At 35.1% G+C, this 17,668-nt stretch overlaps 1 protein-coding gene across 1 annotated transcript in view; it reads left to right on the top strand.

The window, feature by feature from the left end:
* Positions 1-17,668, top strand: part of CAMSAP2 (calmodulin regulated spectrin associated protein family member 2) — a 92,310-nt gene that overhangs the window by 49,067 nt on the left and 25,575 nt on the right. The window contains exons 5-7 of the mRNA XM_059821640.1: positions 4,925-4,957; positions 9,222-9,363; positions 12,373-12,512. Coding sequence (XP_059677623.1) covers positions 4,925-4,957; positions 9,222-9,363; positions 12,373-12,512 — 315 coding nt within the window. The remainder of the gene's footprint in view (positions 1-4,924; positions 4,958-9,221; positions 9,364-12,372; positions 12,513-17,668) is intronic.

Raw genomic sequence — 17,668 nt, forward strand, 5'->3', positions numbered from 1 at the left:
TCATGGAAAAATCTGCAGTTAAGGCCTTCTCTTCTAGACACTGAATTTTCAATACTATTATCCCAGGTACATGTTATGTTGTTTGCCTCAGTGTGGGATTCAGCTGCATAAATGACATTATCAAGCAAGGTATTCCTTGCTAGGGGGCTGTATTAGCATAGCTTTATTAGCTAAAATCTCAGCATGGGCAAAACCTCGGGCTCCAGTTGACCCCTAGATGTCTTTTCTGACAGTATATTTATTGTGGATTATGGTTTAAAAAAAAAAAAGGCTATTAGAAAGTTAGCCATCCTTCACATTTAAGTACGTGAGAAAAATGAGGATAAAATTACTTGGTTAATAAGTCAAAATATCATTTATGCATTAAAGTTTCAGTTAATACAATGATAAAATGGAATCTGCTTCTAAAAAATAAGTCTAGAATATGAAATATTCAGTCAGCTGTATTTTGAAGTATTTAAGGATTTTGAATTACTGAACTTTTTGCATGCAGGAAGACAGCAACATATTTTCAACTCATTCAGATTATTTAACTCCAGGTTTTCTTTGAGAAACAGTGATAGCTAATTTACTACTCTGAAATCTCAGCCTTTCTTTTTGTCATATGCCTCACAGTATTTCCCAAATTTCCACTTACTTTTGCTAAAGCTAATGGTGATTGCACACATGCAAGCATCTGAGATTTAGAAACACGTAAAATACCATTAACTAAAACCTATATTTCTTAACTGTGGATCATACTGAATGCTAGCTTTCCAAAGAAAGCTATAATGCAGATTCATTGGATCAATTGCATCAAATCAAGTTGATCAGAGCTTCTAATAGGAGTTTCTGTTAAATTATGATGTGGTTCCTGTCAAGCATCTCCTAGTATTTATTCCCAGACACCCAGGTGTTTTACCCTGATTATCTGTCTCCATATTGCATCAGTCCATGCATTCCTCTTTTTATAGCACAGAATCAGTGACATGTCCTGTTACTTTATGGCATTGACCCTACCTCATGTATTTCAGCAAAGCTGTGAAATAACTGTAGCTAAATTCCTATACCAGGTTTATGTATTGCTGAAATATGTATATAATTTTTTTATCTGAATACTAATTAGTGTGGTTTTCTTCCTTTTTTTTTTTATTTCATGCTATGCCTGGGTTTAGTATCAGTAGATTTTCTTAAATTAAAAAAAGGTGGGGGGGATTGAATTCTGTCTTTGTATTAACTAAAGCAGTATTATTACACGGTTTTCTGTTTTTATGGAAGAACTAAATTATACTTCTATACACTTAAATATGACATTTTCTGTTCTTGTATTACAGTTGTAGCTTGTTTCTCAGTATCTGAATTCAATTGTCTTATTTTCTTTCCTCAATGTTTTTAAACTTCTAACTGCTGCTTCTATTTGTATTTTAAAACTTAGCATGAAGGGGAACTGGAATGTTTCATTGTGCCTCTTTTCTGTCTTCCACCATCCTTTTCAGGTTGGGGATCTGTTTTGTAATTTAGGTTTTCCATGTTATCAACACGGTTAGCAGTTCAAAAGGTGATGATTCCATCCTAAAATTGAAGAAACTTTGCAGTCTCCCTTCTGCTCTAGCTAAATACGTTCGGATATTTAAGTTTCAGAGATTCTAAGGTGTGGTCAGGTTTTGAACCTGAACTAAATATAAATTAAGAATGCCTTTTCTGCTGATTTAGAGAATAGAGCATTCTGGTCATTAGGGAAAGCTTTTTTAGTTTTAATTTCTGGGCAAGAAGCAGCAAAGTTATGTACCTATATTGTGAAACAAAGTTAACAAATAGACTTTTTAATTATTTTATAATTTCCTACTGTGTTAAATTCATAAGTTTATCATTTGTGAAAATAATTTCAGCATAATCCTCAAGCCTGCCAAATGAATGCCTTACTATCTTGTTACAAATCTGTGGTGAACCCTTTTGCAATAAATACTAAATCTCTACATTTTTAAAAATTGTAAGCTTCATGTACACAGATTAATAAATGATACAACTGATAAGATATACTTATTTTCTATTTCTGGATAGGTAAAAGCAGTATTAACAGATTATGAGATTGCTTTTTTCCCTTTGCTTTCTTCTGCTGCTAGCTTCCTGTAGAAGATAAGAGAGAAAGGAGTATGTATGATTTTTAGTTCCAGGTAGTCCTCTGGATCTTGATCAGCCGGTGATTTTGTCGTAACCTCGTCTTCTTCTGGTAGAGTGTCTGCATCTTTTTTCAGAATTAGGATTTCAAGTTTTGTAGTGAATAGCTTTGGTTTTCAGGCTTCCATTGAATAATATGTAGTGAATGTACGGTTGCACTGGTTAAACTATTGATTTTGAATGTAGTTGAAGCTTTCACAAAAACATGTTACTTTTCTGTCTGCTTTTGTGTAGACTGAATCAATCTTAAGCCAAATCAATGTAAATCCTGTGAGAGAAACTAATGTTAAGAGTATTCATCCAAAGACCTGAATTCTTTAAACATTTTTTAAAATTAGTTTAAACAGTGCAACTTTTTGTGTGAAGGTAAAACACTAACGCCATAGTTCCACTTTCAATGTAATGTGTCATAAATCCACACTGCTAGCAAAAGCTAACCTGTCAAAAAGAAAAGTTTGCAGCAGGATCAGCTTCTTGATCAGTTAATGCACAGCTGCATGAACACAAATGATGGTGCAAGGAAGACAGCAGAAACAAACATTTAATAAAGGGCATGACTACTGTTTTTTGGCACCATAGGATGAATTTATACAGAGTTAAATTCATCATAGTCACGTTTAAAACTGTTTCTTAGGGGGGATTAAACAGTCTTCTCGTAAAACTGTAAGCCTTCAACCTGAGGGGCTGTTTTGTTCTTTTATTTTTTGTTTTGTTTTCTGGTTGTTTTTTGGTTTTGGTTTTTGTTTTGTTTTTTTTATTAAACAATGGGAGAAGTCAGTCAGGATTCTCTGATCAGTTTGTTTTATACTGACTGATTTTTAATAAATTCCAGGAGGAAAAAGTTTATTCCTGTTGATATAAAGTGCCAATTCAACAGCCGTTGAATTCCCATTATGTTGTCCAAGAGATTTCAGCTTTTCTTTATCTCTTTCCATTAAGTGCCTTTACAAAGTGTATATTTATAAATCTCATAGTATGTTTGAATTTAAACTTGATTATCTTCAGTCTTTCAGCTTCTTGAAGCACATTCATAGTTGTATCGACCATAGTTTCAGCCAAGTGGACAAGTAAAAGTATCTATTGGATTGCTAGTTTTGAGTTCAGTTTGTACTGTTACAAAAAGGTAGTCTTTGGGATTGAAACATGTGTGCTTTATTCCAAAGAGTAGTTCTTCAGCCTATCATTAAATAGATATTGATGGACCTTTTGAGTCCAAGTCTGAAATACACTTCACCTTGATAAATCAAAGAATGTTCCTATTAGTGTTACGTGGAATGATAGGCAGCCCAGATCTGATCTCAGTCCATTTACCTAAAACCTTGCTTTATGATATGGTTTAGAATTTCTGATTGCAGTTGAAATTTAAGATAATTTCTTTTCAAATTCACATACTTTTCCATATATTGACTGTATTTCAGTGAAGAGAAGAGAAACTGAACCCTATGGAAAGTGCTGTAGTTGGGTGTGACTGAAATGTCTAGAGCCACACGTGAGCATGCATCTCGTAGTTGATTTCTTCTAAGTGGCTTTGGGATTCTCCACTGTAGCAGTCCAGTTAAATGGAGGAGAAGAATGTTGAGAATACTCATGTTACTAACGCACACCCTTTCGTGTACAATGGCTTTTTCATGTAAAAGCTTTGTTTCATTGCTACGGTTATTTTAAGGGTTTTATAGAAGCTCAGTATTTTAACAACTGTGTAAAATAATAAGCTTCCATAGAAGCTTCTTCCACAGTAGTTTTAAAATGAAATTTTCACCATTTCCAGAAAATACTTCTCTTCATTTAAAAAAAAATAATTCTTTCCTGCACTTCAGTAATTGGTTTTAATTTTTTTTAATTTCTACAATGAAATCAATAGAGGGTGAAGTTTTCTTTGTGTATTTGTAATACTGCTACACTGTTTTTTTCTTAATAGTAGAAGTATTATGCCAGACTAGTGTATAGAGTTACAGAAAAATTCACTGACTTCTGTGTGCTTGGGATTAAGCTTTTAGGTCAAATTTTATATTTGTAAAATTTTTTCTTTATAATTTGGTGTTGTATTTTTGGATCATGTATGAGTTTAGAATTGTATGTATCAGTCCTGATCATTTCTCTGCCCGTAGCCAAAAATCCATCTACATTTCAGGTCATTGCACATCATGCAGCTGATGCTAATGTGATTTGTCATTGCGAAAATATAACTGCCTGCATCTCTTGTTGTTCTGAAAACTGTCATATGATTGTTTAAAAATACTGTTAAATGTTAATGCCAGATAACTGTTTGGCTTGAAGTAACTAATGCAAACTTCACTGCAATTGGTTGTACTGTACTACGGTGTGTTTGTACCTTTTTTCATTGCTTTAGCTTCCCTGCTTCCCCATATGTGCTGCTGGAGTTCATTTTGATACTTGTGATATCATGACTTCAAGTCTCAAATGAATTCTTCAGTCAGATTGCATATGTAGGGTACAATTAGATGTGTGAAAGCATTAAATAAAACTGCAGTGATCTGACAATCTTATCTGTTCATGTGGGAAAATTACACTGTTGATGTACAAAGACTGCAGACATACTTCTCCAATGTTATTTCTGCTAATTAGTTCAATACGCAGAGGTTATAGCGCAGTAATGCTTACCATTAAATTACAATTCACTGTTATACAAAACTGAGAATGTTAAAGAAAATTGCTTTGTAAAAGTAATTTATGAAATCTGATGAATTGTTCCTTTTTTTCTTTGCTTTTTGCTTTTATTCTTTTTTTCCTACTGCTTCCTCTGAAGTCTCCTACCAAATGGTTTTGGAAACTGGTTCCTGTAAGTTTGCCCAACTGCTTCACTTTGATCAAACAGCTTATTTTGGGAATGGCTTTGTCCATGTCATGCTGGTCTAATCATTCATTTCATTTATCTCTACAAGATAATTTAATAAGATATTGCTCTGCAAAGGTATGCGTAATACAGAAGCTTACTTTGCAAGGTAATCTGTGCAAAATAAGTGTAAGATATAATGCTGGATAAGGAATTACTTTTCAAGCAGTTAGGTTCTCTATGAGTTTGTATAAGGCAGTGCTACCTGTTATTAACTACTGTCAAATGATCAGGTTTTTTGCAAACTACTTTTTCATAAGCTTTCAGTAAACATACGCTATTTGATACTCTTTTTTTAAGAGAGACTTGCAGAAATAGTTTTTGATTGTTGACCATAGAATCATTTAGGTTGGAAAAGACCTTTAAGATCAAGTCCAACCGTAAACCTAACCCTGCTTAGTCCACCACTAAACCATGTCCCTAAAATGATGCTACATGGAATCTGAAATTTTCTGATTTATTTTAACAATATGCAATCATTACACCATTTGTCTAGAATTCCCTAATTTTTCAGCTGATTTAAGACTGTTAATCTCTCCCCACATGAAATAACCCAAAGCAATCTAGTTTTAGTTAGACTATAATTTCACTAAAAACAATAAAAAGTAACTTTTCAGGTCTGCAATAATAATAAAGTTTGTTTTCTCTGTGTTGTGCCACTTTGGGATTATCATTACTTTACTCTATCATATAGTAATTCACCCCTGAAATGCATTCAGATTGTTTATTCTATAACAGGTTTGGCCAGGAACAAAACAGTCAACTGTTCAGGTATATGCAGAATTGCATACTTCTGGCCTGAATTCCAAAGAACTAATTCTGATCTATGTTTGATCTAAGGATTACCAAATAACTGATCTAGCAGTCTCTCGGATACTTGTCGTAACTAGTAAAAGATTGTTCATACATTGCAAAGAGAATTAAAAATAACAAGGCAGTTGTGCGTGGTGTCTGGAAAACCATTTTAAAAGTACTGTCTTCAGCAGACTAATCAGTATTTAGATTCATTACAGTGTATGTTATATGGGCAATTTGTCTATAATGCTATCTATTACAGTCGTGACACACAAATACACTGCTCTTCACAGTATAGTCCTTTAATTTTGTTTTGGAATTACGATAGTGTAAATAAATGGAGGGAATAATGCAAAAAAAAAAACCAAACCCAAGCCTGTCTGTGATCAGAAATCTAAGCACATCTTTTTTTTTTTTCCTCATTTCCACAAAATAAGGTGACTATTTCAAAGCAGTTTTTCAGAATATGTTTTTGTTCTATTTTTGTCTAAGGTGTTAGTTTGCTAATGATTCTCTTCCATTGCATAAAAATGATATTCAAATATAAAATATTCCATCTATTGAAAAGCTAACTCCAATTTGCCTGCCAGTTGTCCATAAACAAGTTGAACTAGTGGTATTTATGTTACTTTGAGCTTGTTACTTTAGTAGAGAAACAGTTGAAACTCAAGTGCTACTGTAGTAGGAAGGCAGTGGCTCAAGCTGCTCTAACAGTTCAACCAGTCTTCTGATCTCTTCCTTTTAGGTAGAGCAAGTGTTTCACAGTGAGATAGATATTCCTGAGCATACAGGCAGCAGAAGACTTACTCCGAAAAGTAAATTTATAACATTTCTACTATATGGTAAATGCGTAAGAGGGTTTTTTATTAATGATTAACTCGGAATACACATGAGCACTTATGACGGAGTAGCTGGTGTGCTGTTGATTCCTCTTTAGCTGACCTTGTTTATATGCAAGTGTCTCAACTATATCCAGACATGTTTAAGTGGAATAAGCTCAAAGATGCTAAATCAGGCTGGTTTAGGATCTCAGAAAAAAGATGCCTGTATTAGCGTTTATGTTTAAATTAGCACTAGAGCTTTATAATAAATGTAGAGGTTCATCTTTTGCATTATTGCATCCATATTTAGTAGCAAATATTGCAAATGATGAGAAGAGTTTCTTCAAATGGAAGTTTATTAAACATCCAGTGCAATTACCAGTGTCTTATTTTTCGGTATAATTTCCTTGTTCTTTTCAACTAAATTGAAACACGATACCTGTTATACCCTAATGAACGTAGCGTATCAGGTTATACAAGTTCATTTTTCCTGAAGTAATGTGCCTGGCATACTATCTGCAATGAATTAAGTCCTCTCTCTAGGTCCACTTTAATGATATGACACAGCTTTCAGCATCTGCGGGCACTGTTCATAAGGCTAGTGAAGGTGTCATTAAAGTGACAGTAGACTTTTTCACAGGATTTACTGTGCAAGACCACTGTATTATCAATTTCAAATATTTTTGAACACTCCATTAAAAAGATGCTGTTTAAAAGAATACATAAATTACACGGGGCTTGTTGGACCATGATGTTAGAGTCCATCTGTATCCCCTATCTTTTATCATTATTTCATAATTAAATTGTAATATTTCATAGACTTAACTTCAGTCATTTTGAGGAGGAAGTACATGGACATATTAACATGATATTTGAAACTTGCAGGATTTTCGTCATAGTGGGTTATTGGATTGCCATAGAGTGAAAAAGAATAAACTTTCACTGCAAGCATGATTGGCCCATTTCATTAGAAATAGTAGGGAGTATTACTAACGTGGGGAAAAGAATATTAATAAAGCATGAAATACTAACGTGATTTTGTTTGGTGTTAGTGAATATTTCCCATAGCATGCAAAAACGGCATTTTCATTTTTATGCAGCATACTTGACACACAAATACCAGTACATTTCGAGTATGAAATAAAGGCTAACTCAGGGTTTTTTAAATATTAAGTCATTAAAATATAAGCTTTCTGGGCCAAATACAAGCCCTTTATTTTTCTAGAACTGATGTGTCTGCTGTTGCCAGATTAGGCTCGTACTTCTTGGGCCAGTTAGAGGACACTGACATTCACTAGAGATAATCCCATGTGATCCTTGACAGAAATCCAGTGACAGTAAGAATAGCCTTCAGGGTTAGTCTGTGGTTCCACAGACTTTTTTGCCAGCAAAGCTAGCTTAAACAATTCCCACCCCACCCATAAAACCTCTAGCCCTGCCCACTCATTCACTGCAGAAACAAAGGATGGGAGAGATGATGTAGCTGGATCAATGGTCTTACCCCACAGCCCTGTCAGCAATTGCTCCAGCACAGCCAAAAGGTGGAGAGTATGAGATAGGAAGCGTCAGCTTCAGCTTTGCTGGGAAGAGTAATATCCATAAAGAACTTCTCAGAGTCCCTACAGGGAGAGTTCCAGTTTAGTGTGTATAGATGCATGAAAATAGCATCAAATTAACTCAGAAACACTCTTGGCATCATAAGTAGTTCTGTGGTATGAATAGAAAAGTAATCCTTCAGTACTATTTTAAAAATAAGTCTTAGTAAATAATATTAACAAATTAAAATCTATATCACTTTCTTCCCCTTCCATTTGTTTTCCCAGGAAGAAGTGAACAGAAATTAAGAATGATGAATACCATTTTTTTTTTTTAAGTAAGCCCCCCTCTCCCCCCACAAAAAAAAGAAACCCATGAAAAATATATTCACTGCAGATAAATGCTGTCTTGGTATTCTGAACTAATGATCTTCTTATACACAGAGTTGGTTTTCAAAATGTTTCCTGGGCCACTGAATGATCGTAACACTTGACAATTAATGCTTCTCTATGTTTACGACTGCTTATAGTGACACATGCTAGTAATAAAAATGGAGTTGATCAAATGCAGATTTCCTTGTTTCTGAATTTGTCATTAAGTCAGTTATATGAATAAGATTTTGGGCAAGATTCTTAGGTGTGTTAACTTCAGAGTCATTTGACTTGCCAGTAAACTGAAGTTAAACCAGCTAAGGATTTGTCTCATTGTGTTTACACACAGATCGTTTCTGATTGTATAACAGTGAGTATTGAATGTTAATTAAGGTATATGGTGTTATTTAATTCAGCATGCTATACAGAGATCATCAAAATTTGGTAGTTTTGAAGGAAAAGCTCAACATTAGCATTGTAGGTTCCTTTTCTCTTAGATATTATTTATGCCACTCAAAATGAGGCATAACATTAATAGTTTTAAGAAATTCTCAGAAACACTGAGAATATTCAGCTGTTTATTGAATACTGCTTTTTCACTAACATAGTGTAAAACCTACAGCATGAATGTTTCTTCATATGTTTCAGAGCCTTTGTCTCTCTAAATTTCTTCATTCTGTATTGTAGGCTCGTTACAGGAAGGAGCAAACGTTGCTTAAACAGCTGCCCTGCATTCCATTGGTGGACAATCTGCTCAAAGATGGTACAGATGGTTGTGCTTTAGCAGCCCTGATCCACTTCTACTGTCCAGATATCATTAAACTGGAGGGTATGTCTAATGTGTCTCTCAGCTTGTAAACATATGTCCATAAAAGTTTAAATGTCGGTGTTTGATAACGATGTGAAGGAAGGTGCTTAAATAGGTTATGCAAGAGGCATAATTTGAGTGTGATGGGTTTAATGTTAACTTTGTGCCTATTTATTTTTACATTTAAGTAAAAGGAACCAAGGTGTCCTTCCATGTTGTACTTACTTGTATGTTTATATTAACTCGATAACATACTAAGATACATTATTACTGATCTGACTGTGGCAACACATTTGCCTTTGTTATGAAACTTGAAACCACCTGGAAAACTAGTTCTTGAAGCTGCATAAGTGCTTTTTTGTGAATCTGAGCAGTTATAGGTATAAAACATGGAAGAGGTTAGTGTTAGTCAAGCTTTGCATAGGTGTACTGCATAGCAAATAGTTGCTCTGTGTTCTCGGCTTTTAGTTACCTGTATCACTTATAGAGTAAACAAAAATATATAGTCTAGAAGGTATTGGTGTCATGCTGTTCTATAATAGTAATTGTCTGTGATGTTGAGCAGCTTCATCTTGTTCTTTTGCTCAGTGGCCTGGTTAAAGTCATATCTTCCTCTTGGCAACTAAGAGCCTCATGTAGTTGTAAAATGTCTTGGCAGCTAACACCCATCATTTTCTGCCTGTCTTCTGTTCATGATACCTTTGATGTCGTGGGAACACTTATATAGAAGCATCCTGAGAAATCCAGGAATACGAACAAGGGTATAAAGCTTGCTAAGGACTGAAATCTGGAATTCATATACACAACCACTTTATAGGAAGCTTCCAGCACAGTAGGCATTGAAGATGAAAGACACTAAGATGCGTGCATTTACCATTCTTTGGCTTGTGAATTTTGAAAAATACAGCTTTCAATTTGCATAAATGTTGCAGCCAAATATATACTATTGTATGCGATTAGGGAAGAGTTAAAACTTGCGTAGTGTTGAAGGGGGGGTAACACCTAGTTCCTTCTTACTGTTTTAGCATGGCTGAAAATACAGACAGTCTGAAAGTTCTTGTATACCTTGCGTGACCACATATGTACTTACCAGCAGATTCGTCCAGCATCAGACTGTAAACAAGACAAGGCACATGTGATCTTTGGAACTTTAGTTTTAATGTTCTTGTTAGGTGTCCTGACATCATCTTCCCCAAAGATACATAAATGTGCGTGTCATTGTCTTAGAAGTAAATTCAAAGGTACTCTGAAGCAACTAGAAGCACTTTAAAAAGACTTTGCCCATCTTCCCTGTATTTAAATAATATAATTTTTCATGCATATTAAATTTCACTGAGATTTGGTTCTGTATTGGAACTGAGGAAAGCAGGTAACAAAAATGCATATGCAAAAATGCTTTAACAAAAAAAGAAAAAAAAATCTAGAGTTCTCTGTAGTCTGAAATAGATTGCTTCTTCTCATTAAGACTTTATTTAACTTTCAAATCTAGGTTTCCTTCAAGGAATACAGGACTAGAAAGGACTTCTTATGTCAGTGAGTCAAGGAATTGGCTATTGTATGAAATTATATATATAATCTCTTTCATGAATTTATTATGTTCTGTTTTAAAACTGTCTAGCTCTTTAAAATTTGCACTTTTCTTACCCACTGTTGCAGAGCTCCATTTTTTTACATTGTTTTAAATCTTATCCTTGTTTTCTACCTAAATGTGCTTGTAGCCTGTCTATGTGCCTTTGTTGTTCTTCCAGTAGTGCCCTTTGGCTTGAATAGCTTCTCCTAATCTGATGTCTACCTTTTTGATATATTTTCTTTCTCTTGTTTTGCCCAGGCTACTGAACCAAGCCTTTTTAGTCTCCCCTTCTGAAATGGATTTCTATTCCCATTATTATCCTCAATAGTCTTCCTCTGTAACTAGTCCAGTTTTGGTTTGTCGTTCTTGAATGTGGATGGTCATAATTGTACACAGAAATGCAGACTGGCATGTTGTTACTGCTTTGTACAGTGCTTCTCTGTCACTACTAGAAATAAATTTCCTGATACATTTTAGCATCATGTTTGCTTTTTTTCATCGCTGCATGATGCTGAAAGTTCATAAATATCTTTATATTGGCTAATACACGATACCTTCCTAGTCTATATCACTTTCAACCAGTGAATCACATTAGAATTTTTTTAGATCCAAATGCATGACTGCATTTTGCATTACTAAATTTAATCCTATTTAGGTCAGTTTAGTCAAACATTTTTTTCCATCGATCATCATCTGTGGGGTTGGGATGATGGAATATGTCTGATTTGCTCAGGATGGGAATCCTTACCCTGCTAGCATCAAAGTAGATTCCTTGTCTGAGGAAACCTTTTATCCTAAACAATTTAAAACTTATGTGGAGCTCTGTCATACACTGTTGCTTTAGGAATAAAATCTGATGCATGCTCTGAAAGTATATATAATTTTCTTTTATTCAGCCCTTGTTTTTACAAGGACTGTCTCTTTTCTAGGAAGTTATTATTATTGCTACTGAATTTTTCAAGAAGCAGTCATAAGAAGAGAACAGGAGGTTAACTGGGCAAAAACAGTATTTAGAGAATACTGTATAACTACACTAGTCTGTTCACTGCTACCACTTCTTTGTCTTTAAATAGGACTTTCAAACAGAGTGATAACTCATCTATCGGAGACTTCAGATCCTTGTAAAATTTCATATCAAACATCTAAATCCACAAAAACAAACACATAAGACTAAACTGATGCTGTTTTTTGGGGGAAGATTTGGGGTTAATAGCATTAAAATGTACTCTCAGGTCAGTAGGCAAAGACGAAGGACTAGTATGTATGGAGAACTTTGTGAAAAACCATAAGTTTCCTACTGCCAATGCTGTATAGAAAATCTAATTGAAAAATATATATCACTGATAAAATATGTTTTTTTCAATTTATCCAGAAAATGCTCCAGAATCCAGCCAAGCAAAAAGCACTTTTTTGCACGTCTGTAACCGTATCTAATCTTTGCTTCTATTCTTCCTTTTTAGATATTTGTTTGAAAGAGACAATGTCTTTGGCTGACAGCCTGTATAATCTACAATTGATTCAAGAATTTTGTCAGGAATACCTTAACCAGTGTTGCCATTTCAGTCTTGAGGATATGCTTTATGCAGCTTCTTCAATAAAGGTAAAAAAAAAAAATTAAATAAAAATGCAAGCAGCATCCACAGGACTGTTTTGCTAATGATGTATTTAGTCTTTTTTGGTCTGCTGCTATATGGCTATATGAAAAAGCACATTGCATCTCTTGTGGTATAGCATGCAACAAGAAATTTCAGCAGCATGTGAAACCACCTTCTTTTGGCAGTTATGATGTTGTAGTAATTTCAAAGTATTTTTTAAAAAGCACTTGTGAAAGAATTTATAAAAACTTGATTTTGTGCAAAACTATTTCACACTTCATCATTTTTCTTATTATTAATTGTTAATTAAAGCATGTAATCCTTGATATTTCTGTTAAAATGTAATAGTGATCCGTATTAGTTTAAATTTATTAAGGGTTTAACAAAAGGACAAAATACTGAAGAGTTGTTTATGGAATTATTACTCAACCTTCTTACTCATTTCTGTGTACACAATAATTTTATGGTTCTTAACCTTAAAGCTTTTTCACTTTTGTAAAAGTGTAAACTTCTGAGTTAATTTCATTGGAAAATGTAATGTTTTTATGCCCGGAACACAAGCAGGAACACAATTCCAACAAATACAGTTGTTTGAATAAGCAATTAAGCGTTTTCAGTCATTCTAAGATTTTGCTCTTTTAGAAAGATGGGGAAAAAAAAGATTTGCTTATTCTATCATTTTTTAAGCCTGTGTAGAAAGACAAGGAGTAATTGAATTATTTATTGCCTAATTGTAAGTTTAATTTTTCATTCCTTTGTTTCTCTAAGACTTTCTTCTATATAAAACACTCTTGGTTTGCTTAAGATTCTTGTTGGCCTGCCTTTAGGGAATGAAATACTATTTTTATGGAGTCAGCATATCCATTGCAGATGGGATGTAATTGCTTTCTAAATATCTGGGTCATTTCACTGCTTTTATGATCTTCATAGCAAATCTCACAAGCTGAATCACAGAGGCCAGAGCTTGAATACAGCTTTGTTGTTTCCTGTAGAGTTGAACCCAATCCTTTTCAAATAAGTAATGAACTGCCAGGGTGAGTAAGGGCAGTAGGACTTAAGTCTAGACTACTTAGCTGTTACTGCCTTATTTTGTTTATGCAAAGTTGTGTAGTGACTGCTTTCAGTCACCTTTTGGTGTTCTTAAATTTCAGATACAGTAATCTACCTACATACTTGTAAAAAGTCTGCTGCATTGCAGTCTCTCTTGTCTGTAGTTTCCCAACATATAGTCCTACAACCATAGTCAATGATCTTGAGTAGGACTCCACTGCATTTTGATTGTTTCTCTCTGCTTACAGAGAAGCTTCAATTTTAAAAAAGTAACTATATTAAATATTCTGTCAATATCCAAATGCATCAGACTCTACACTTTTAAAATGCTACAGACTCAGTGTTTCTGAACACTGTTTTTGGAGGGGATTTAGAATTCTTTCAAAGATTTAGAGTATTCCTAGAACTGAGAAAGCCCTTTTGTGATCGTGTTTTTACAAGTTGCTGTGGTGTGGATACTTATTTAGATGTAAATGCTACAAAGAAAGGCTGCCAAGTTTCTCTTCTAAAACTTGGCATGGAAACTTTGGCTAGTGCTATAAACTCTGTTTTTCCAGTGTTAAGAATTAATTTGCTTTTAAAATAAATTCACAGTTAAAGGAGCTCTTTCTTAGTTTTCCAGTGCATCTGATTAGAGTAAGTTTTAATAAATGTACATACTCTCCAAAGAATTTTATTGTCACTAAACTTGTATTGTAAATGGATATTTTAAATATTATACATTGAATTAAATTGGTTAGTAAAAGTCATCTTTATCTCAGTTTACAAACTTTATATAGTATCAAGTTTTAGGATTTATAGAAGCGTGTGTCTTTGTCTCAGGTGTCTGTGTTAATCAGCAAAATTTTCTATTTGTTTTCGGGGTGACTGATACTGCACAATAGGTGGCACTGTGCTGTCGCTTAAAAGTCTGTTATGTTCGTAGAGGCAACAGACAGAATAAAAAGAACCAAACTGCTGATGCGTTTCTGGAAAAAGCCTCAAGAAAAAAAAGTACAGCTGAGTTTTTTGGAATGACAATGCTGTGCCTTATGTGGTCCTAGAAATTATGCTAGGTATGCTGACTTCAGGCTAGTCCTTGAGAGGGAGGGGAGCAGAGCCTCTTTCTGTTGAAGTGATCAAGCACAAAGCACATACTTTACATTCTTTACCGGGCACACTGCACTCTCCTGTTATGTTAAATCAAGGTAGGCTGTAGATAGTACATTATACAGAAATTTAGTGCAGGACTTAACCAAGGTGATTGTGCCCGCTTTTGGCTTTCCCATCAAAATGCACAGAAACAAAGTCAGATTAATTTAAAACTTTCCTTAGCAAGCATCCAGAGTATTTGATATAGGCTCTCAGATTTTGCAGCAGATGAAACTGTTGGCTTATTTCTGTTTTAGCACAGAGGAGAAATAGGTTTTGTCTTGATTTCTAGACAGCTTTAAAGTGTCACAATCAAATGAAGCAGAAAGTAAGTTTTGTTGCTTCTCATTTGCCCATTTTTCCTCCTCTAAGAAAAATACATTTGTAAAGTTCTTCATAAGATGTTTACTAAGGCAGGGCTACTGATGTTAAAGAAAAAAGTATCTGAATACATACCATGGATGCTTGAGGCACCACCAAGGGACCATACTGGTTCCTGGTTGTTTTCCTTTGAGACAGGCAAATACAAGTAGAGAGAGATTACATTAAAAAAATCACAATATTTTCTGAGTCTTCCCTGCATATTTAACAAGAGGGAAGAATAGAAAATCTTGGATCTCTCTAGTTGTCCAGATTGCTTTTTTGCCCTGATCCTCCTTCTTCCCTTCTCCTGTAAGCAGTTTTATCCTGAGACACGATTTATTTTTTTTTAAAATATCTTGTTCTTCACCTGTCTCTGGGAAATTGCGTAGAACAGAAAGAGCTGTTTTATTGTGTCTTGACACACACATGTTCTGCCTATCCAAAGAACAAGTTTATAGAAATAGAAGAACTTGCATGAAGTGCCATCACAGGAAGCACAAACCACCTGGCAGAACAGTAAAGACTTCTTTACTACTTTGGCCCAACAGTTGATTAGCACTGCAGTGTAATAGTATGTAGCATTTGTGGCTTGAATAAAGATCTTATGAAATGTATAGTTCCTGAAAGTGTGTTGTAAGGAACATGTATGTCCCTGAATAGAAAGAAAAAAATGCATCTCACATATTCCATTTGTCACGAGATATGTTGAAAGTATTTCTAAAAGAGGAAAACCACATCTTTTGTTGTATTTGGTTATATTCTTGATATTTTTAGATCATTTTCTGCTCGTTTATTCTAGTAGGACTATAGGGTTCAGACCTAAGAACAAGTAATTTATGAGGTTAACTGTCAAAGAGGGTACTGACAGACAGCTTGAATCATTTGATGTTTGCCATGATTTGAGAGCTCACATAGGAACTTGGCATTGAGTCAGTTGACCCACAGTTAACTATTGTCTTTTGTAAGTGTTCCTTTATCTGAGCCTTCAAAAATGTGTGCATTTTGTGTGTGGTTTTTTTTTTTTTAAATAGCAATCCTAAACTTGTGCTACTCATTTAATCTACACATATTGTTGTACATTCCCTTTTCATTGATAGAGGATTGAGTCAGGGTGAGACACAGATCACAACCAATGTGAGAGCACCTTTTATTAATTCAACTGCTATTATTAATAGAATGAATCCATTATTAATAAGAGCTAACTATTCACACAATGCATTCATTTGCTCACGCAGTTCACACACACACTCACTCAGTCATTTTAACTAGGTTGGAGGCCAACGCAGTGGCCTCCCAGAAGTAGGGGGTCATACTGGCCCACCAGTGGCTTTTGGTAAGGTGTCCAGAAAGTCTCTCAAGGGGTTCACTTGTCTCTTCAGGTGTGTATATGCATATAAGCATGTACTCTTTGTCTGCATATAACAGCTACTGCCCTTGTGGGCACGGTTAGGGTTATGCAACCTGTTGTTGACACTAGCGTGTGCTGACGGCCTTGTACAGATTTGGCTGAGTCCTGCTGTTCTGAGTGTGTGGGTTCTTGGGGATTTAACAGGGTCACAAGTCTCTGCAGCCTCTCGGTTCTTGGAAGACTTTTATGTGCTGACCCTCAGCATGGATGCTTTGTCTCTTTGGTTGCTGTTTTCTCATAACTGTAGAGTCTGTTCACCCAAACTCATGCAGAAAGCATGTTTATTCAGAATTAAAGCTTTCTGAATGTGAAATGAAGCAAATCTGAGATATGATTGCTGTCTTTTGTCTGTGAAGGGCATTCCTCTGACCAAAATGTGGGGCAGACTTTAAACTGTGCAGAATCACAACTAAGCACAGGGAATAGGTACCTTATTTTTGCACTTATTTCTGTCTGCCCTGGTTAGCAACTAAGTTTGCAGTGTCAAAGGCCCGGTAGGCCAGATGGAGAGGCTGGTTCCAGAACTTCCTTTTTTCTTTTTTTTGTTTGTTTTCCCCCCCACTGCTGAATTGAACAGGAGAATATAATACCTAAAGGATTGTTCTGTACTGAAAATATTTATTGCACTTGAGCGGTTTTGAATACTTGCACTTTCTGATGTAATGTTGATGGTGACTTTGCAAACAACATAAGCAGAAGCTACAATCAGCACCATGTCCTCCAAGATGTGAAAAATAGTGTTCAAATACGTCAGAGATAATCCTAGAAATTAAGGGCTACATGATGTCCACACATTGTTGTACAGCTTTCCCTCCAATCTCAGTGGAAAAAAAAAAAAACACCACTGCCAATCAGGCTGCTACCTCAAGCCTGAATTTGCAATTGAAGTCCCTGTAAGCGTGCATATGGATTCCTCAAGGACTTGGGAGAGCAGCTGGCTGTGTTTGGTGAGGCAGTTAGGTACATACTGTGGGAGTTGGTGGGAGTCGGGCCAGGGATTTGATTCCCATCTGGCTGGTTTAAAAGGATTCAGGATCAGGAATGAAAAGGAAGATTCAACCAGGGAACAATTCTTTAAGAGAAGATTTCTCTCCTGAGAGGGACCAAATGTTCCTGACTCATTATTTAAAGGGAAGCAATGTGGTTTGCTTTCTCTGATGTTAATCAGCGAGTTTTCCCACTTCTTTGTTCTGGTCTGAAATAAGACAT

The sequence above is a fragment of the Gavia stellata genome, chromosome 10 (genome assembly GCF_030936135.1).
Source record: "Gavia stellata isolate bGavSte3 chromosome 10, bGavSte3.hap2, whole genome shotgun sequence".
Lineage (NCBI taxonomy): Eukaryota > Metazoa > Chordata > Aves > Gaviiformes > Gaviidae > Gavia > Gavia stellata.